General features: G+C 43.1%; 1 protein-coding gene across 1 annotated transcript in view; it reads left to right on the top strand.

Annotated features, from left to right (window-relative positions):
• The window catches only part of foxj3 (forkhead box J3), a 68403-nt gene that overhangs the window by 16047 nt on the left and 29172 nt on the right, over positions 1-23184 (top strand). Inside the window, exon 2 of the mRNA XM_071530334.1 lies at positions 10485-10988. Within this exon, the coding sequence (XP_071386435.1) occupies positions 10668-10988 (321 nt within the window). The 5' untranslated portion in view covers positions 10485-10667. The remainder of the gene's footprint in view (positions 1-10484; positions 10989-23184) is intronic.

Below are 23184 nucleotides of genomic sequence, written 5' to 3'. Positions count from 1 at the left end.
CATGGATGTGTGTGTTTAACCATGCCATATTGCATTTGAGTTCAGTAACAGGACAAAAAAAGTCTACACTTTCTATGAAGTTCTTTCTCACCTGCAATAATACTGTATTATCTGCTATGAACACAGGTGGGATGTAACAAAGTAAAAAATACTTCATTACTGTACTTAAAATCCTACTGTAAGTAGGATTTTCAAGTATCTGTACTTTACTCAGTTTTTCTTTCACTGAAGACTTTTTACTTTTACTCACTACATTTCAAAAGGAAAGTACTATACTATATAAGTACTGTACTATATACTACTACATTTTCAAAACAGACTCATTACTCGGGAAATCATCAACTGATTTTCAACACTTTTTATTTTCCGCATCAGACAGGGGGTTGTACTTCTACCACCTCTGGCTATGAATGATATTCATTTAGACAATACAGTATTAGTTGTTCATTAGGTCTAAAATGTTTTTGTCATTTAAACTACATTGTAATATTACAATGGTTGTGACTCGGAGTCCAGACTACATCATTTTCTTTTGTCTGTTTAAGTACTAAAGAGCTGAATTGCACTCCCAGGTGAACCAAGGCTTTCTGGCTGCTTGATTGTGTGAGCTTGCTATGGGCCGTGGCTCTACTGGTGCGGCGGTGGAGTGAATGGCTTGTTGCTCCCCAGGCAGACAGACCCTACCTCACCTTACCTTGCTGCTTGCCTCCAAGGCTGGCTCAGGATTTAACAATGGCCTTGGACAGGATCTAGGGAATGCAGATGAGGATTGGCACTCAAGACTGCCACCAAAACGCTCGCTCTGCCAGTGCCTTAAGTGGTCTATTTGTGATTCAGCAGCAGGATCTTGCTGGCTGCCAGGCTGGCATGGAGTCAAGCTCCCAGGGGGAGTGTGTGTTAATGCGGGCCCCCAGGCCCAGGGACCAGGGTAATTGGGTTCGCATGGTCGGTGTCAGGGCACCCCTGCCGCTTCCAAAACAAAGGCCACCTCCCAGCCAAGCTGTTAGGGACGGAGAGACAAACCCCTCCTGATCACTGCTCTGATTCACTGGAAAGGCTTATTGAATTACTGGAATGTTGTATGTGGTTTTTCGTGAGGACCTGCAGATTGCACAATGAGCTGAGGGCCATGCGCTTGTGTGTGCTGCTCTCATCTGCTTAGATCTCTCTCTCTCTCTCTCTCTCTTTCTCTCTCGCTCCCTCTCTCCCTCTCTCCCTCTCTCCCTCTCTCCCACCCCTCCCAGCGCTAACATGGAAAATGGCTGACTGCTGAGAGTATCTCTCTAATATCCCCAAACGGCATAATTACTGCCGTGTCCATTCAGATTCCTCCCTCGGTTTGACTGTGTCTGCATTCAGGGGTCACAAAGCCTGTTGTTTGCTTCGTGGCCTCTCGTCACAGCCTGGAGCTGCTCGGCTGATCCACAACCAGCTCCCAGCTCCTCGACTACTCTGAGCCTCTGTCCCTCTGCCTGTCCTGTATGCATGCCTGTCGGTTTATCTGTCTGCAGCAGTTAGATCCTGTCATATTCTGCTGATGCCTCTATTACTGAAGGGCTTTCTCAATGCCATGTACTTTGAAGACCTCCTTTTGTTTGGCACCGACTAATAAGACCAAAGGTGTCCCTCTCTTGCCTTTTTAAGGTTCAGTGGGTTTAAAGGAACTCAGGGTTTAGCTTTGCTTTGTTGACAACTCTCTCTCTCCTCTGCGTTTAACTGCCCCACAGCCACAGTTGCACTCCCGATTGATTGGCAGAATAATTATGGACTTGATTTGTTCAACCACAGGCGAAGTGGGATTGAGGGAGTAGGGGAACAGAGAGAGCATGTACACCGTTTTTCTTTTTTAAGAGCACAGCAGAGAGGTCTGCCTGCCTGCATCTTAAAAACTGACTCTAACACAACGTAGCCCACTACTAACACTGACACATAGATAGCTCTGTAAAACATACACACTCTCACACACTCTGTTAGCAGTGAGGAGGCCCCGGTTGGCGCTCAGCTTTGCTGTAGGCTGCAATAAGCTGAACAATGTGCTCAGCCGCGTGAGCGGTGAAGCGATAATTGACACATCCTAAAAATGCAAGTAAGGACTGGGTTATTAATGCTTTCTTCCTGGGGGTGGTTTCAGCGGAACCATTAAGCCTTTAATTGAGAAGGAAGACTGACATTAAAAGCTGTTGCCTTGGCATTGCCGTTACCTACTTTTTGTTTTTTAATGAAGATGAGGCTTAGGGTTGTTCACTGCTTGATTATAGTGCTCACGTGCAATCACAATACCCAGACACATTTCTATTTTAGTTTTTCAGTTCTCAAAAATAACTCCATAAGTCCCGTGCCTCGAGGGCTGGAAAAAGTGAGGAATCTCCCTTTGACTGAAGGGCAGGTAAGTGGAGTTCCCACCCCTCCCTGTTTATATACCCCCTGCAATTGCTAGGACAACAAGGGCTTCTCCCACGCTGGATATAAAGCCGTTGATATGGAAGGTATGACCCGGGTTTCGGTCGAGAGTAAAGATGCCAAAGGCTTGTTACCAGGTTACATCACTGTTGTTGTTGTGAGTGCATGTGCCAGATCTTCAGGCGTAGCAGAGGGAGCACGCTTAGCGATTCCCCTCTCTTTTGCCAAGTTACCATCACACTACAGGAAGATTCTTGTCATAATAAGCTTTTCTCTGTCTTCTTCTTCTCTGTCTCTCTCTCTCTCTCTCTCTCCACACACACCAAACTCTGGGCAGCATTTAACCATCAGCGGTGTAAATATTTATTGTTGGTTGTTTGAATCCTAGTGACATTGTTTTGAACGCAGCATTCATCATGTCTGCAGTCTGAGGTAGAATGTACGGCAGCACAACCATCACAGGTCTTAATGGTCCTGTCTGTGTAGCTGAGCAGACATATGCTGTTGGAGTGTTAACCGTGACAGATGCATGACTGCAGTAAAAGGGGATTAATTGCGGAAATTGCAGATAAGTGCAGGAGAGCACTGGTCTGGTACCTATCAACAGTCTTGTGTCTGCAAGTGGGAGTGAGAATGTGAGCTGAATAGCCTAGCTCTTCCCTCAGAAAGAGAGGAAATGATGGCAGTAATGCACAGGTTTTTGAGGAAAGTTGACTAGGTGCTCTACGAGGGGAAAAATAGGGTAGCTATGGCGGGCTGTATATAATAATATAATATGTAATATATACACACGTGTGTGCGTATATACTGTATAAATATATGTATGTGTATGAGAGTGAGAGTATATATTTATATATTCATTCATTCATTCTTTCTTTCTTTCATTCATTCATATGTTAGGGTTGGGCAGTTGGACGAATACATCAAGGATTGGTCATTAACTGAATCCATTGTTTGTGGAAATTCCTTGCCAATATAAAATACCTTGATATTTTGTCATTTAAAATGAAGCCTAGTGCAAGACTGCCTTGAATGTAAAACCTGAAAAAATCCCAAATTCCATTATTAAAGAGTAACTAAACCCCAAACCCAAATCTGAATACAGCCTGACATCTAATGATAAAAAGCATGCTACTGAAATTACCATCTGCTATTGGCTGATCTTTGGTGCCAGGTGATGTCACCACCTCTTTTATTTTATAGTAGGTATTAATTTTAAAGTAGGTAGTAAGTATCACCTTAATCAACTTTAGCTAACTTTAAATCCATAATATCAGCATGCCGTGTCTAAAATGTTGATATTTAGCTCCATTAGCAAATACCACTGTTTCCTCATGCCACTGCTTTCATCCCTGCATTTACTGGTGCACTCCGTTAGCCTACAGGTAAGGTGATACGAATTAGAGTTTTCAAACGCATTGCAAACCAATTTAATTGAGTTTATTAACCTTGCATATTAAACAGAAATGGCAGATAGAAAACATTAAATATGCACATTATTTATTTAGGTATTTAGGTCAGTCAGCTACTTATTCTTGACCAACAGATTTCCTGTGGGATGTCTTGTCATGTCTTTTACTACTGCTTCCTACTGGTAATGCACCGTAACCTGATATCTGTTCATACGTTTTTTGTTTTGCTTTACTGTGAGGATCTTTTGCAATTTAAAATCTTAAAATGTCCCTTCCTTGTGCATTTAAAGGAAAATTCACAAACACTGTTATATATCATCAGTCTGTGATGTTCAGTGTATTCCATTTTGTGATGAAGTGTTGTAGATTCTCTTTTTGTTGCACCCCCTTTCCCTCAACCTGCCTGTAGTTTGCTATGTTTCCTAGAATGTCTTTCGACAACCCCCAGAGACCAGGTGTGAACTTGTTCCATTTAGCTTTGAATTGTATGTGACCAGGGTAAAGTTAATTTAATATTGGATGTTCTGTGGATATATTTTCTTAAATATTGAAACCAGTAGTTGTAAATTGTTTTTCCTCTTCCGGGAATCACAAATGTATTCATTAGTGTGCTTTTTCTTGTTTGCATTATAAGTTATTGAAGGTGGAAAAATTAACATTCACTAAATATCCAATATCAAGCTAACTTTACTTTGGTTTTTACGTGTAGATGGCAGCGTTGTCATTGCCAGTTGAGAAAAAAGTGAGTGTCACACCCCTTGTGCAAAACGCATCACGTCTTGCGGCTGTGTTATAGACAATTGAGGCTACTGTTGGTGGATAAATTCGTATCTCTGCCTCTTTTACGACAGATTTCTCCCTGCATGATTCTTGAACGTTGAAAATGGTGAGTCTAGAAAGAAGCCCTTGTTCTTTGATTCTGAGGGACTGACACCAAAACCTGATGTTTACCACTGATGTTTTAGAAAATGTAGCTGAATTGTAGATCTCTCAACGTGACATTATGTTGTCTACGTTTGGCCTGTTATCCACGGGAATAAGAAAAATACACCACCAAACAACAACAGCAAAATGGACCCAGGAATGCAAGGCATATTGCCAATAGCTGTTTTTTAAGAGTTAAATTGTTTTGGGTGGATTTTTCCTTTAAAAGCTATGTTACAATTCAAGTCACCAAGCCCACACAGCGAATACTGAGAGAGTGTGTGCGGTGCGCTATATATAACGATATAGGCCTAGGCTGTGTGATAACAATTGATTGACAGTAATATGTACACTATCACCCAACCCTTGTATAGAAGAACTCTGTAACCTCTATAACTTGTAAATTAGAATTAAACTCAAGAAGCTGGTTATCATCATATACAACAATTTTAAGACAGTAAATGGCACTTATTGTATCATTATTACACTTAAAATATTCTTTTTATGCTGTGCCATGTATTTTTAGGGATATTACAATTTTTAAATGTTTAGTATAGACATAAATTTTGCAACAGTGGAAATGGGGAACAGTGCTGATTTTATAACGCACTTGCTCAGTTGCATCTCAGTACTTTTCTAACACGATGAAGTTGACGTAATCTGCTATGATGTTGTGTTGAGTAATCCCTGGTTGTTACTCAGCTTGTTGCCTCATTGAGGATGCTTGAATAAAAGAGGGCTTGGCACATGTATAATAACCGTGCTGTCAGTTTGATTGAGCCACTTCAGACTTACTAGCTGAGACACAAAACACAATCACTGATTTGCTGTCAGAGCTCTATTGGCAGTAGAAACGTTGATAAGTCCTGTCAAGAACTTGGCAAATTAAGATGTTTCAAAAATGCTTTCAATTTCTCATTCAGAGCTAAATCTGCCATTAATCCCTGGGGGATAAAGAAACTTGAGTGTTGAATAGAGAATGAATTTGACCATCCATTTCTCCCTCTCTCAGCCCTTGAAAATGCTCTCAGTGCTCCATTCTAAAAACAAATTAAAGTCGAGAGGGAAAAAAAAGAAGATTTTTCGAGGCGATGACAGTGACGGAACCCCATTCCCCTAGAGCCAGCCAGATCAAAGCATTTCCATGTGTGTGGCATTGCAGTCTATTCCTTTGGGCTCATAAGCGTAGTGGCCTGAACTCTGTGACCCCTTGTGTGCAGCCACTGTTGCCACTTCTGCTCTCTGCCAGGCCTAATGCCACTGTGGTCATGCCTCTGTGGCCTTCACCCTCCCCTACTGCTCCCCTCTGTCCTGACTTCTCTTCTCTCCCTTCCCACCTCCTAACCACTACTCTGCCTACCCCCAGACCCAATGGAGAACATACTCAGACAGTCTTCCCTGACACGGCAGCAGGCTGGGGCTTGTCTCTGCTCTGACTGTCCCAGAGCCTGGCAGGGTAATGAAGGCAGCAGGGGGGCTGCCTTACTGCCTCTGCTGCACTGCGCTTCATCATTCCTGCCGCAGCCCAAGGTTCTCTAATTAAGACACCGACTTGGCCCTGCAGATTATGAAGCATCTGGACCATTAGTGTGGGGGTCAAATGGCATTCGTCTCGGTGTTACGGGTGGAGCGCCTTTCATCAACTCTTGCTTCTGTCAGCTCACCTCTCACGGCCACCAGAAGGCTCTGCCAGCTTCATCCTCCCCCCAGTCACACTTAGGGCTTGGTGTCAATGGAAATGTTTTGATACAAAGATTGATGTTAGTATCTCAAATTCAATATCAATTGCAAATTGCTGAATTTTGTATTTCTGTATACATCTTATGTATGTATCTCTTAAGTTGTTTTCTTTTAAAATCTTTATGCTGACTTAAAGCAACATTTGATGACACACTATTGGCTTTCTAAATAGAATCAGACCATGTTCAGTCAATTTATTCTCCATGGAGATACCAGTAAACTACCAGTAAATTTGAGGTTCCATAGTAAAAATCGTCTTAAGCTTTTAAACAACTATCTTTCTTTGCCATGCCTTCAAAAGCACTGTTGGTACCTTAAATTTGTCCAATACTGATAAATAACAATCCCCGTTTTAGTAGGGGTGGGGAAAAAAATCGATTCACTTAAGTATCGCGATTTTTTTTTGTGTGTGATTTTTAAATAGATTTTTTTATTCCTGAATCGATATAATTCAAATTCAGTTGCTTCGTTTTAGTCTATGCTTATTAGACGAGGTGGAAAGAAGTTACCGCTTTTATCCAGCAGATGCCAAAATATATTTTTGTTGAGGTAGAAGGGTCGAGACTTTGATGGTCAGCAGCTCCAGAACCGGGGTCGAGTGCGTATTTACGACACAGACATCCGTGGCCCACGAAGAGTTAACCATAAAGCACACACCCCCTCCCCTCGACTTGCCTGAGTCCTTCGTTCTGTCTTGCCGATAGACGGAGAAGTCAGGCGCGCTGGGCTCCAGCCACGTCTCGGTGAACGCCAGAATGCAGCAGCTCCTAATGTCCCGTTGGTGTTTAATCCATGCGTGCAGCTTGTCGAGTTTGTTGTCCAAGGACTGAACGTTAGCTAGCAGAATGCTGGGCAGAGGGGGTTTGGTGTTTCTCTGTCGGGTTCTGCACAGAGCCCCAGCGCGCCTCCCTCTCTTTGTTTTCCTCCATCGGCGCGCAGGTAAACAAACCCAGGGGAGTACATGGTCTGCGATGTCAAAAGTCAGCTTAAAGTCCGAACTGGCTGACAATCGTAACTCCAAAAGTGTTTGCTGATCATACTGAATGAATGAAAGTACCGTATGTGCAAAAAGAACCAGTAATACAAAGTAAATCCACACAAATTTGCGGAGCTCTCAGGTGCATTCCATTTGGCCAAAATGCGTCCTCTCCTCTGTCCTCGCGGCCTCGTCTCCTCGCTGACTCAGCATCCAAAAATGAGCCGCCATCATGAAGGACGTTCCATTTGGTCAAAAAACGCATGAAGGATCCTTCATGTCTCCTCGTCAGTGCGGCTGTCGCACGGCGCACCGGGAGTCTTTTGAGCACTAGATGAGCAGGAACAGCTAAATGTAGCAGTTCACTTCAAAAATATATATATATTTTTTATTCATTCTATTGTACATTTTATGTACCACTTTTATATGCAGTATAGCAATGATGCTGCTGAAATATGAAAGACTCAGAAAGACTGATTGACATGTGATGTGCATTGTTTTTGGAAATATGACTCATGATATACAGCCTCTAGTGTATCTAGTGTATGATTCAACTTTTTCCCATGGTCTAGTGTTAAAAAAGCAAACGAAAATCGCAATAAATTGTAATATCGAATCGCAAAACTTGTAGAATCACAATACTTAAGAATCGCAATACATATTGAATCGGCACCCAAGTATCGTGATAGTATCGAATCGGGAGATAAGCATATCGTCCCAGCCCTACGTTTTAGTCTCTCATGCCGTTGAGACCCTGTACTTGAGGGCCAAGTAGCTGGATAGAGCTTGCCATAATGGTGTACACTAATAATGTACGCAGGCAAATTAGCATCCTGCATAATTCTGCAAATGTTCAGACATTAAATAAGATTTGGATCGAATTTATGTTTTTGCATTTTCATTTGTCGTTGTAAACTGTCTAGACATTTTTTTCCTTTTGCTACTATTTAAAGAGGAAAACAACCGTCATTAGCAGTTGGTGACTCACCTTTATTTCAGTTACAGGGTGGAGATATAGCGCGCTTTATTTGTTTGTCTTTTCTGCGATGAGGAACTATCTCCACCTTTAGGCTGACACACCTGTCAGTAGGCAAGTCAACAAGTCAGTCAGTGGCCTGTGTCTGTTGTAGAGATAAGCTGAAAACAGACCTATCAGTCTGCTCATGACTGAAGAGGATGGGAGAGTTGGCTCAAAGCCTGTTGCAGTCATTGGTGTTTTCATCAAGCCCACCAACTTGTGAGCAAAACATGCTGCGAGTGTGCGTGAAAGAACAGTGAAATGCCTGGTGGATAGTAAATAACCATTCGTTTCCCAAGTGAGCAGGTAGCATCATTAAAATGAACATGTAAATGAACGAGGGAATCAAAATAAATTGATACGGTGTATATGCATTTTGGTAAAAAAAAAATATTTTAATTGAAACTTCAACTGGGCGCCTGGTGGAACTTAACACTGATTATAAGGGAAGGCACAGGGAAGGATACAGGCCAGTGCTCAGCTTCATTAATTATCTCCCACAGACCAGATTTGGTTTTGCTGCCCTCAGAATTCTGTTTGGATTCATGAAAAATGCTATAATCGTCTGGCTCTGCCCAGAGCTCGCCGACTGTCTGCACCGATTCTAGATATTGAATTGGCTACTGGGCACTTACTAACCCCCACTGTGAGAGATCAATTGAAGGGGACAACCACAAACTGCTTCTGACCATCAGCCTCCAGTGCAGTTTGACCAATTTAGCAATTTCTCACTATTTCTACTACAGCTCAAGTCCACAGCAGAGACCCATGGGAATATACAATTGCACATATTTAGGCTATACATGCCCATCAACATGCGCCCACACACCTACATTACATAAAAGCCCTGATCCAGAAATAAATTGTGTATTTTGAAATTCATATATATATCACCTTCTAGCCGACATAGTAAGATACATGTAAAAACAGTGATGAAGATAATCATCTAATGAAAAGTACATTTTAACAGTCTAAGCCAAATATGGAGACAATAGGCCTGTAAAATACCTTAATAAAAATTATTAAAGATTTGTAATCAAATGGTTTGAAAAAGCAATTTGAAGAATTTGTGTTAAATTATTAGAATTAATTTGATACATTTCCACATTGCAAACAAAGACTGTTTTGTACAGAAGATATTGGAAATCTCCAGTGCAGTCAAAACTGTATTTATCCCAAGTTTGACATGCACACACACACGAACACTTGTGTGTGCATGCTTAGTCAAGAAAAAAAATCCCATAACCTGGCGAGGATTCCTCTTATTTTCCCGCCTGTTCCCTTTTTTTTCCCCTCAGCCAGATTGCAGTGTCATCCCTGTACTGAGGGCTTTTTTTTTTTACACAGAGGCCTGTGTGCACCTATGTTTGTAACTTTAGGCCTCTCGATTCTGCCACTCTATTTTAAGACAGGGAGGGCAGTGTGCCGAGAGAGAGAGAGAGAGAGAGAGAGGGAGAGAGAGAGAGAGAGACAGGCTGTTTGCAGACTGCACACTGCACACTGCACAGCACGGCAGACACGCTCAGGGCCGAGGACAGGACAGTTGGCAAGACGACACTGGCTGGCTTGTTTACGGCAGAGGCTCCATTTGGGGGAGGAAGGGGAGGAGGCAGGCAGGCGGGGGGGAGGGAAGGGGGTTTACTACCCTCAAGAGAGTCGGAATTCCTCCTGAGCCATTCCCCCATTTGGCTGGCAGTTGTGAAAACAATTCCCTTGCATTTACTCTCTCTCTGTGCAGATGGAGTTCCAGTTATGAGTCAGCTCTGTGAGCAGCAAGTGGCAGAGAAAGTGGTGGGCTTGTGTTCTCCTGTGCAGGGAATACAACTGTACCTTATAGAGACTCTTGGTTTTTGATGTTAGGGGCACTGTTCAGAGTTGCTTCCCCTCTCAGATTTCTTCATGGAGTTGTTCTCTGCATGACTGTTGATATATATATTTTTCATTTCTAATGCTTAGCTACCTGTACCAAATAGTAATCGACTGACAAAGCCTTGTCTTTCTCCTGTCTCCCCAGATTGACCCAGAGAAGACTGCTAAGCTGATGTCCTGAACTGAGGGAGCCCTGTCTTCATCCTCAACCTGTCACTTGTCTCAGTTTGTTATACCACACCTGGTCTGCTCTCCATCAGTCACCGACAACCAACAACCACCACCACCACCTTTTCCCCACCCCCCTCCTGCCCAGCCTGTCGTCACCATGACGTCGGAGCTGGAGAGTAGCCTGACCTCCATGGATTGGCTGCCTCAGCTGACCATGCAGGCGGCCATCCGCAAGGCGGACGCCCAGAATGCCCACGGGCCAGGCATGGGCAAGAAGAGCACCCTGCTGGATCCCAACACCACGCTGGACCAGGAGGAGGTGCAGCAACACAAGGACGGCAAGCCGCCCTACAGCTACGCCAGCCTCATCACTTTTGCCATCAACAGCTCGCCAAAGAAGAAGATGACACTGAGCGAGATCTACCAGTGGATCTGTGATAACTTCCCCTACTACAGGGAGGCAGGCAGTGGCTGGAAGGTGAGAGACGAGATGGTTCTAACAGGAAATTGTCATATACAAAGAAATAGGCTTTAATGACAAGCAGACATAAGAGTTTGTAAAGATGCCATCATGATGATGGTAAAGTTGCATTACGGTCTATACTGGGGCTTTGACTCTAACAGAGACTAACAGAGACTGTGTGATTTTATATGTCAAACAAAATATTACCATTATTCTTGGTGCTGGTGATACCAGTTGCACATCCTTGTGTCTTCTGTGATGGCATGTCTATATCAAATGTCTGTTCGTGTTACTCAAATGGAAATTCCTCTCTAACCTTAAGTTTATGATTCAGCTGTTGACAGCATGAGATGCCATCGGTAATCACCATTGTCACTTCCCGAAAGCTTAGAGAGAAACTATGACTGCGCCAAATCACACTAAGTGCCTTACTTCTCCGAATGAAAAATGGTGCAGCCCTGAGAGAACCATATGAAGTGTAAAACCCTGGATTAATATTCAGAGAAGTGGCCCCTATCTGTGCGAACACAGACTAAATAGCCCATTCATGGGTGGTATTATTCATTGCAGATGCCTCGATAGGAGAAGGCCATTATGCAGGAGGAGAGAGCCAGTGCTATGTCATCATCTCAAGGAGCCCATGATATACCGAGATGAAGCTATGCTGATTGCCTTTTAAAGGGCCCAGATGGAAATTGATATTAGAATGAGTTTTCCAATCAGTCGACGTTTATTGGGAATAGAATCTTAGGCACTGCTTTATTGCAGTCAGACAAGATGTATGAAGCCCATTTCCTGGGGCGACAAGATCTGGCATGGGTATAGGCTGTATGGAGGTTTGTGTGTGTGTGTGCGCGTGTGTTTGTGTGTGTGAAGGTGAGGGGGAAATGAGAAAGTATGTGTTATATCATTATAAATGGTTTGATTTTTGTTTTGTGGCAAGGCCCTTTGGAAGGAAATGAATTGTTCTTTTTTTGCAAACTTTGTTTCCTCTTTTACCTTTATCATTCCTTATTTAGTTGTCAACAACATAGTTTAGCATATTTTCTGTCAGTCCGCATGTCTTCATGCAACGTGTATAAGCATTTTCAGCTTAGCAATGACATCAGCCCTGCAAATGTATTTTGTGTAGTGCCTACCTTTTGCCATTGAATTCAACCGTGCACAGAACAAGGCATTTTCTGTACAGACATTGGTACAAGGTTGCCACATTATTCTCCACTGTCTTGTTGCTGCATGTAGGATGCATTCACAGTTCTAGTTGTAGAGTGGTCAGTCTGTATCCATCTTGATGTGTCAAACTGTTAATATTTCTTTGTGCTTAGAGGACAGGTATGAGCAAGTCAGAATTGAGGTGGGGTGAAGTGGACTTATGGACTTATTGGACTATATATTTAAAGTTATGAATACTCCCAGACTTTATTGCTCAGAAATATGAGGATGTGACTGACTAGCCTACTAAAATATCTGTCGATAACACATGCCATTTGGCGCCTTCCAGTACAATGAGTGCATACATTTTTAGAATGGGTGGCCCCAGTGGGAATCAAACCGGTAATCCTGCCAGGGTTAGTACCATGCTCTACTGTGCTCTACCCATTGAGCTACAGTTTTGCCCCTGTTAGTAAGAGAGTGTTAGAGAGTAGTTAGTAGTAAATTTGTTTTTTTTTGTTTTGTGTCTGTCAGCAGGATATCTGAAAAACATATGAATGGATTTCCATGAAATTTGGTGGACAGATAGGCCTTGGGCCAACGAACAATTCATTAGATTTTGGTGATGTTCCGGATCTGAGATTTCCACCATTAGACGATTATGTTTTTTTTTTGCCATGGCAATGAAACTAACAGAGATAGAGACTTGATGATTGCAAATCATTTGGGTATGTTTGCAGGGTCAAAAAATCTGAGTGACAGGATTGATGTGTTTGGGTGGAACAGCAAGTTGGAGAGTTGTTCAGCGTTGGTGGAGGTTCGCGCTCTCCAAGTGCTTTCTAGTTTAGTAAAGGCTTGCATACATCAACAGATTCTGGCCCAAATGTGGGCTGCAACTGTAGAAATACCCCTCACATTTAAAAGTGTGAAAAACCACATCACTCAAACCAGGATGCTGTACAGCACAGGAAACACTGAAAAAGCGGTTTGATGATGTGCTCACTAGCTCCAAGCTGCGTCAGAGTTTTTTCTCAATTCTCACTAATATGGGGTTTTCCCTGCCATAGTTTTTTTCTGAGAATCTACTCGTTTGAAATATCTAATTATGTAATATTGTTACGTGTATGTGTTTAGTATCTTTTCATTGCATAAGGCATTTGAATGAATTCCAGTAATGCTGTTTCCTTGCCCAGGGCCTCTGAATGGGTTCCAGTCGCCTTAAGTTTGTTCCTAATGGTTTTTGTGTGCTCTCAAAGTCTTCAAATATTTGTTAAATGATCTAAGTCTCTGTTAAAGCCTGGGAAATATTTTTCTCTTAACCGTCAGGAGGTCAGTGGGAGCTTGTACGGCTGTGAGGTGTCTCTGTCTGGCTTTAAATTGTTCAGACATGTGTGGAGACTGTCTCAGGAGCAGTAGCATGTACACCTAATTGAATTTGTGTAATTCTGTGAAATTTATGCAGGAGTAATATCCACTGCATTGTGACTACGACTATGATATGAATCCACCTATAGTGTGTGTGTGTGTGTGTGTGTGTGTGTGTGTGTGTAAGTAGTTGGAAGCGAGCTTGCCTGGGTGGGGTGAATGTAGGTCGGATGTAGTCATCACTCCTCTATTCCCCTGGAGATGTCAGTTGCAGGAATTTAGGACTCAGCGCACGCATGCGTCTGCTCTGTATGATAATGCAAGCTGTGCCGGCGAGATGAGACCAGGCTAATCCGGGCGCCAGCAACTCATTTAATCATCTCAATAGAACTCCATTAGCCCACGCTTTTAAGAAATATCAATAAGTGCTGTCAATAAAAACAGATAATTCATCAAGGTCAAAAAATATGAACGGCGCCTTCGAGAGTGCGAAATATGTGCCCAGCGTCTATGAGCAAGCAATTAGATGGTGCTTTCTTACACCCTCTCAAGCTCTCTGAGGCACTTTTGATTAATATTTTGCAGGTTGTCTAAATATGTAGTCTTGTGGACCTGTACAGTTTAACTAGCTTCATAGCTTCCATACCCCTCTGTTCTCTGTAAGGCAAACATGACTTCTGCTTAAAGACCTACCACATTGCCTAAGGATATTTCATCCTCCAGATACCAGGTTTTTCGCTACCCCATATTTCCAAAAATATATACTAAGTTGGTATACATTAACTTTTGTTTGCAGCACTTTTCCACAATGGAACATACTGCACGTCTTTCTGATAATCTGTCTCCGCTGTGCCATAGTTCATATCAATCTTTGTCAGTCCCTTCCATGTCAGTCAAAGCCATTACAGGCAATGGGAGCTGCCCCTGAGGACTCTTCTGAGATTAAAAGGTAAATGGGAACAATCCTGTCTCTCCTCAAGGTTAGGAGGATGTGTCTTTCTGCCTGTCAGGAATGCTTAGCACACATGAGACTTGTAATGCCATCAAGGCTTTTGGCTGTGGGTCAGTTTCTGAGATTATGAGTTTGACACTGACTGGATAACGAAGGTATTGTAGCAAGAAACCCTGAGAACTTGCATGTTAGAATTTATCCTTTCAAAAAAAATTGAATGAATGTAATGAAGCTGCAAATGTATTATATATCTGCCCAAATGTATTTTTTCTCTTGAATATATTTTTCAAGTACAAGCACAACTCTGTGATTACATCTTTTATAATCTGCTGTTGCAAACTCTCAGATGGCATTTTGCACGTCACAAATTGCAAATCTGCATGCTACTTTTGCACACTGTGGCTTCAAGACACTGCAAGGAGAGAGCTGGGGCGGGCTGTTCCTGTAGTCTTCTTCCACCAACATATACCATGGTGGGCGGGTGGGGTAGAAGAGTAAGGGAATAGCCGGTGAAGATTTCAGTGAAATATATGCTGCTTGGTGAATCCTTTTATGCTGAATTTTCCAGTGGTCCCTAGTGATACATAAGTGATGTTCTACAATGTATGTATTGTTTGCTGATGCATTGAATTGAACATTGAACATTAAATTGCCAGACTTTTCAATGGAGTCTGGCAAGACATTCTTTCCATGAGAATTGAATGCGTCAGTCTAGTAGCCAACTTTTAACTAACCAAATCCAACAATAATATCTTATGATAACTACTTAAAGATGATAAAACATACCTCACATGGGTTTTATATGATGAAAGCAGTGAAAATGTTTTTAGATCACCAGGAACAAATAGGAAATAGCTGCTTTAAACGTCTCTTCTGATGGTTCACACAGTCACTTAGCCCACTGTAGCAAATAGTGACTTGCACTTTTGTAAATCCTTTCTGTGAATTCAGATTTAGGACACTGGTGTGTGAATATTTTCTGTGAGTGTTAATTCTAACATGCAAGTTCTCAGGTGTTTTGCTAGAATAATACCTTCATACTGGATGCTGCCAGTGCACTGGCTAATGAATTTAAAGCAATCAACCCCTCTGCCTGATCTGCATGGATGTCTTAACCCCTCCTGATTGTGTCCAGCCCTCCTCTTCCCAGCTCAACCTGAAGCTCTGACATGCATTAGCACTGAGCCTTGTGCGACATGTATAAACCTCAGTGTAAAAGCATTAAATGTATGGATATTAGAGGATTACTGCTCACCCGGTCTGTGCAAAAGCTCTTGTTATCTGCAGAGATTGGAAATCTCTGTTTGCAAAACAGATTTATAATCATGCTACAAACCTTGGCCTAATCTGATCAGGCCCTCTGAAAACGTGTGGCCTTGGCAGATGTGAGCACCCACAGTTGGTGACAGTGAAACTCTGCTCGTCTCAGCTCAGCCAGAGATAGAGGTAGAATGTGTGTGATTTCTTGTCTCTTATATTTTCTATTATAAGTCCCCTTGGCAACAGTATTCGAGAGACAGTCTGCACATATATACACACACACAAACGGTGGCCTCCATGCTCTTCTCTAACCTTCTCCCGGCTCCTTGCAGGCTCACTTCAGGCAAAGTGTGTAAAATCCCCTCTGCATTGCTTCCAGGTGAAGAATGCCAAAAAAAATCTGGAGCAATTCTCAACCAGTTTAAAAATGCTTGAAATGTTTGCTCTTGAACTTTAACTGTTGAAGAGATTGTTGCTACTGGCATGATTTTCTTTTTTTTCTTTTCCACACCTGTGTGCAGCGAAGAAAATTAGCAGGAAAATAATGTAGGCTGCTGTTGATTGCCTGACAAACATCGAATCTCCCACTGCATTTTCACTTAGGTCCACAGCTCTTACATGATCTTGTTAATAGGGAAATGTAGCTTTGGTCTGCAAATCGTCCAGTGTGCAGAGATGGGGCACAGCGCTGCCTTCTGCAGGGGCCCTGGACCTTGCCTCTTTGATCTCATTATAAAATGCAAATACACAGTACCCTAAACAGATCAAAGGTTCGACTTCCCATTGGATCGGAGGCTTAATAATAGCAGCCTGGAGCAGTTTTCTATTTTTTAAGAAGCGATTTGGGGAGCTACTGGTCCTCCAGGACATTATTTACTCTGGAGATAATGTTCCTGCTTCTCACTAGTGACTAGCTACAGCTCAGAAAATCCCTGCTCCTGTTGCTTATTTAAATGTGATCGGTCAGGTATGAGCATTTGCGCTCCCTGCCCTATCTCCCACCTCAAGCCTAGGTTTGCAGGGCCTGGAATCTGAAAGTGTAAAATTGCTTCGGTACTAGTCTCTCTGATACCTCCATCTGCTTCCCTAGCCTGTATCATCATTACGCCGTAAAGCAAGCATTTAAATTTTAAACGCTTTGCTGATATTGAATTATTCAGCAGCACAGATACATATTTAGAGAGCCACACTGCTCCTTTTGTAACCCCCCACCCCACCTCTATCCCAAGATATGATCTTTTTTTTTTCAAGAACATATTTTCTCATTTTGTATCAAAGTCCAGTATGATGCGAACCCTAGTTGAGATACAATCTGAGTGAGTGACTGAGTGGTACAGTAGTATTTTTAGCATTTTCGTCTCACCCCGGATTGCTTGATAATTGTAGAGACAGCAGAAGTGGCTGTGTGCTGGCCCGGCGCTGACTTTGTCAGGTGGTGGGAGGGGTAGTGATTCACTCGGCAGCCGGTTTGATCCTGCTGTGAGGCGGGTTCCCGTGTCAGGAAGCTCCAGCCTGGCCACCCGCCCACCAGCCTCACCTTGCGCCCGCCTACCGGCGCCCCGCCGCTCACGCTCTGCCCCTCAGAGTGGGCGGGGAGAGCAGGCTGGCAGGCCTTGGCTCGGATACATTTTGGCAGGAGCCGCTGTCCCCACACTCCGCTGAGTGAAGAGCTGACTGCAGTGGAGAACATAAAAGGCCTCAGGGCTCTAAAGCTGCCTCTTGTGGCCTGCAGGCCTATGCAGAGATGTTGGCTTAAATTTTATATTAAACTGTATCTGTCTTTTTGACGCTCGTGGCCACGACCTCACAGTTCATCCCCAATATCTTTGGCTTCTGTTATCTTTTTAAACAGTCATTAAACCTAAAGGGCTTCCTCCCATCTGCTCTTTTTGCTCACAAAGTGAGATGTGGCAGCCTATTGTAAAAGCTGTTGGCCACAGTCATCAATTGATTCAGTGTGCTTCCTCCTCTGTGATAATGAGATCTGTTAAACAAAGTCGATACCTGACTCACTGGCAGAGACACACCACTTGTGCTGCCGCAATTTTTTCTTCTTCTTTTTAAGATTCATTTCTAACGCAGATAACACCGGACAAGGATGGGCTGTTGATCTCTGGACACTTGCTGAGTCACAGCTACAGCTCCTTTGTGAAAACACTTCATCTCTTAGTCTATATTATTTAGGCATCCAGTTACTGAAGAAATATGAGAGACGGAGGAAGTTGGATACGTTACAGTATAGCCTAGAGGTGTTGAGTAGCTAGCTTTCCTCTTGTCCCCTGCTTAGTTAGTGCTAGGTTTTTGTTTCTTTTGGAGAGTCAGGATATGTGGACTATAGAGTAGACTGAAATATTTGGTTGACTGGCGTTACTGAGACCTATACGAGTCTTTAATAACAGGGGAAAGGGGGGAGGTTCTATATTTCTATGCCTTCTCCAGAACTATCCGTTTATGTGGTGACTGAGATCATCACCTCCAACAGGCCGTGCCCCTGCTTTGTCACAGATCTGAGGCCTGAAGTGGAGACAGTTGGGCAAGAAAATCACCCTGGTGTCATAGTTAAAGTTATGAACTGCAAGGAATTTGAGGCACTTTTAAAAACAACTCGCATAACTGGAAAAAGCATTAGCTAGTTCTCAGGTTCTTCTGAAGGGAAAAATGAAGCTGTAGTCATCGTTTCATGGCTAGAAAGATTTAGATGAAACTTGCACTTTGTTTTCCCCAAGTTAAGTTCGTTTTCCCAGTGTGTGGCCTTTTGCCCTTTCTCATTTTCATACTTGGTTGTCTGTAGCCTTTGAGTAATGCATTGTATGCAAGAACTTCATAATAGTGAGAGGTTCCGTGAACTGATGATGAATTTTGTGAAACCCAATTGTGAAAGCCAATGCTTCCATTTTATTTCAAATTCTATGTCTGTGCTTGGACTGTTGTTGTTAGAGTGAAACATAAGCATGTCCTCTTGTAGGTGCACTGATTTTTGCCCTGACAAGGAGGGGGGGAATGGGGTGGTAGGGGGCGCTGAGCCATGATGAATTTTGCATGCTATAAATAGAGCCCAGTCCTTGGAATCCGCCTTTAACACTGAATCTGTCCGTTAAATCCACCTAAGCTGGGTTAGACCAGCTACTGCTGCCACCGGCTCCATCTATACATAAAATATAATTTTCATAAAAGTCTCAACGAAAGAATGAATGATTAAAAAACAAGAAAAAAAACGTTTTGTATGAATGTGATTGATTTTTTTTTCCTTTTCTCTAATGTAATTAATAATATCCATAATTAAGGTAGCCTGCTCTCCCTATAGAACAGTTGCCTCCTGTGAAGCTTGCAGCTAATTTATCTGCCAGCATTCTAGCGTGCAAGCAATGTTTCCTTTTTGGAAATGAAAGGGGAAAAGGCTGCAGGACTAATTAGCAGTGGTTGCAGAAAGATCTTTTAGGAAGTCTATGGCAACCTGAGACTGCTGATTTGACCAAAGGCCTGTAGCCTGACTGAGGTAAGCCCTCCACTGAGTATGCAGTTAAAGTGACTGGGAGCTCAGCCTTGGAGCCTTGCATCCAGACAGTCATTCACATCTGATAGGAATTTTAAAAAGGAGTAGACTTGTCCTGATTGGCATGCTGATAAAATCTGCATGGCAAGTAATTATCATGAGAATACGCCTGGCCATTGTCGTTTCATTTCATCTTTGTTTTAATCCATCCTCTCTCTACTCTGGTAATTACTTAACCCCTGTCACCTTTTGTGTCAGTTGCCCACAGCTAATGGCGTCATTCTGCCGTTCACAATCTCTGCTTTTTGGAGTGATAGCAGAGCAGCCGTATGTCTTCACAAAACACTGCTGCTGCCTAGCTTTAAATGCTGTGCTTATTGATAAAGATGTCACCGTGGCAGAAGATATGTAGGAAAAGTGTTTTTTGTCCTCTGCCCTGTCAGTGGAGCAGGATGGCTGTTTCTTCTCCCAGAGTGATATTTGATCATCCTGTTGGTGCGTCCTCAGTGGGGTCAGCGGTCTGTGAGAGGGGGACAGTGACACAGCTGTGGCAGCGGAGTGGAACCAGTGATGGATGACATGCCAGAGCAGGCCGCGCAGCCTTCCCAGGCGCCTGTATTGACAGGCACAGCTCTCACATCTCACATTCAGCATCAGCGAGGCTAATCGCAGGTCACACCGGCCACGGATGTGACACGTGAATATCGCTCCTGTAATTGCTCGTTTGTCAATGTCGCATTCTCAAAGCGCAGGTTTCTGCAGCTAATTTATTGAATGAAACTTGCATTAACAAACATCAAAAATAAACCGATGAAATAGAATTTCAGAACGAGGGGCTGTGTAAGCATTTCAGCCTTCGTCCTCTGACGCTGATGTTGGCTATAGGCAAGGTGCTCAGGATAAAAGCATTGATGGTGTTTTATTGGTGGACAGTATTAGGTGAAACAAAGGAGGCTGAAATAAATGTGTAGCCTTGGGCCACTATACAAACAGTGTTTCTATTAATAAACATAATGACTAGTGTGAATGATATTCATCAATTTTCTTTTTGCTTTTGATATCTGATGGTGAAGGCTACATTCTGTGTTACGACAAATGTGTTGGCTCCTTTCTAGTAGTATGTAAATGGTTTGTGTGTGTGTGTACGTGTGTGTTTGTGTGTGCTCATAGTGATTGTAATCCTAGCCCTGGCTGTGAGCCCTTCAGCCTGTGCTTCACCAGCCGCAAGGCCACAGCCTCTCCCCACCAGTTAATTGCATCTGAATTAGTCCATTAATGTGGCCGTGTAGAGGGATGAAGGGGTGCATGGAGGTGTCTGGCCTCTCTTGACCACTGCAATGTATTATTTATGGGTCAGCAAGTCTGGCGGCTCTGCATTAACTTGGCTAATGGACTATAGGGGGGGTCTGTGATTCCTGTTCAGAAGGGAATCAAATCTAATACGTATAACAGAAAAAAGCTTTTCTTGGACTTTTCTCAGAGGTTGTTAGTGAGAGCAGAGATTTAAAAACGAGGCGTTGCCTCTCTTGCCATTCCTTTGTGGATATGCTCCCTGCAGACAGGTTATTGCGGGGAACCCAACCTACCTATGTTGCATACAGGGCTGAGTCATCACTCTGTGTCTATCATGGACATGCAATGCACTTTGCTAATGAAAGGCTGAGAATCTGATCTCATCAAGTGTGATTTGTCTAGATTAATATGGATGATGGTAAATAGCTTACCTTTTTTCTCCGCTTATATCGTGGCCTTCAGGCCTCTTGTTTTCAGAGTCTGGAGATGATCGCAGTAAATGCTGTCTCACAGTGCACACTGCAGTCTATTAGTGACCTCTTCAGAAAGCTCTGTCTGTCCCCTTTCCGTTACCGAGTGAGAGTTGCGTGACAAGAACACAACTGAATAAGAAAATAAGGCCCCTTTTCTTATCCATCTGGTCTTCACTTCGTGCAGCTGAACACCCAGCCTCCTTGAGGGATGTACACTCCAGCCTGTATGGGACTGGGAGTAGATTCCACAGGACCAGGCAAACCAAGCACGGTTCAGCCCCAATCGCAAGAACCTAAGTCCTGCCCTTAGTGGTGCTCAGTCATGACTGACATGTCATTTCCCTCATTATGACAGGGAATATGAAATTTCATTCATATTTCATTTTTCATTCTAATGTTAGAGTTTCTATTTGGGCTCCTCAAGTAGATTCAAATTAATGGAATGCTGTTTTGGCTTTTCAGTCTGCACAGAAATAATACAGGTAGCCTATATAGTCACTATTTGTTTTTCAACAGTCAGCAGTCAAATGAATATGACTGTGCCAAGATAGAAGGTTAAGGAGTGCATGGGACTATGTCTTATTTTATTTGCATGCTGATGATAATGTGCTTATTGAGCAGCAGCACAAGCTCTATAATGTTTGTGTAGACATGCAGGAAAAATAAAAGGTCAAAATGTCTTTGTTTTCCTCTACCAGATGTAATGAATTTTCAGTAGGACTTATTCTGTTTTGTATTTCATCTTCCCAATACCATATTGTACAGTTTTTGTATTTAGATATAATATTTGCTCCTTGCTACTTAAGCCTACAAAGCAAAGGACACATGTGGGAATAGCACAGAAAAGGCTTGCTGTGCCTGTACTTAATTTGTCTAACTCTTAAGTGGCCAGTTGGCACTACCCCGTCACCATTAGAAGCTGCAGTCAGTTCTTCATTGTTAGTGGGCACTGTAGTCAGCAGGCTGCTGTGAGCCATTGTCAGAGGATAGCATCAGAGGCTCTTCTTCTGGCTGATAATTAAGTGGCGTACTGACAAACGGCTTTCATCAGATCCCTCATGTGGAACTGAGAGCATGCGAAGGCTTTCAGGGAGGATAAACTGGAGGACGTCACTTTGCCTCCAATCTTTCATGGCCTTGCGCTGCCTCTGCAGAGAAGGAGGAAGGGAGAGAAAAAGTGCGCCGTGTAGCACAGGAGAAAAGTGCAAGCCTGCGTTGCTCGGAGAACCAGACTCAATTTACAGTACTGTGGAAAGCATCTCTTTGCTGATATTGTCAGTCTGTTGCAGTTTCCCAGTTTGCCTCGAGTGGCCAAGCATACAGTATGTGCTGTGTTTTTTCCCCCCCATTTGAAAATCTGTCAATTGTTTTTGTTTCCTCTAGGCAGACATAACTTGTGATGAGTTTACGTACTGAGTATGGAGGTGTAGATAGGCCTGTTTCTTCCGGTGGATGTTGCTTGTATTTTCTGGATTTGATTTTGGTCTTGCCATGTCTTTTAAAACCTTTTGTTCCAGCCTGGTCTTCTATTTTGTATCGACCAGTTTGCCGTTGAATAGTGTTTTCTATATCACTCAATCCTGCCAATTTCCAAAGAGGTCTGTGCCCATCATCATTTCTCCTTAACTCTGCTTGGTTCATTGCCATTGACAACACTGTCGAAGGTCAGAGATGTTCTGAAATAATCCACTTAATAGAGCCATGCTCATCACTGTGAGAGGTCTTGTTGTAGTGCAATAATTTGAGCTTTTCTCTAGGCTGTAGCCTCCTGGGTTCTGCTGCTGCACTGTGCAGTAGTATAGTGAGTGGAGCAACACCAGAGGTTGTGGAAAGCCCTTTGACTGTGTGTGGTTTGGCTCTGAGCGAGCGAGAGAGAGAGAGAGGAAGAGAGAGAGAGAGAGAGAGAGAGGAAGAGACAGAAAGCTCTCTGAAGGACTGTGATCAAAAGAGGCTTCATGTGAGTGGCTCAGGTCTTTTGTTGTAGTGTGACCTGTCAGTCAGTGTTACATTAAGTGAATTTTTTCCCCACAGCTTTTCAAATCTGCAGTGACCGCCTCCCAGTTTGTCAGGAGAATGCTCAAATTTCAAATGTAGCATTCAAGCCAGGGCTGTAACCTTCGAGTGTACCTAGAAAATAATGCAGAAGGTTTTTCTAGAATTTCTGCAGATCCATTCCAAGGTTGGCCTTAAAGCAACAAAGCAGGTAGAGAAGCGGATGTGGGT

This window comes from Centroberyx affinis, unplaced genomic scaffold (assembly GCF_046629955.1).
Source record: "Centroberyx affinis isolate AG114_WGS23_722 - 3 ecotype Tasmania unplaced genomic scaffold, CSIRO-AGI_Caff_v1 ptg001915l_1, whole genome shotgun sequence".
NCBI lineage: Eukaryota > Metazoa > Chordata > Actinopteri > Beryciformes > Berycidae > Centroberyx > Centroberyx affinis.
Note: the sequence above shows the minus strand (reverse complement) of the source record. Positions and strands in the feature narration are given on the sequence as shown.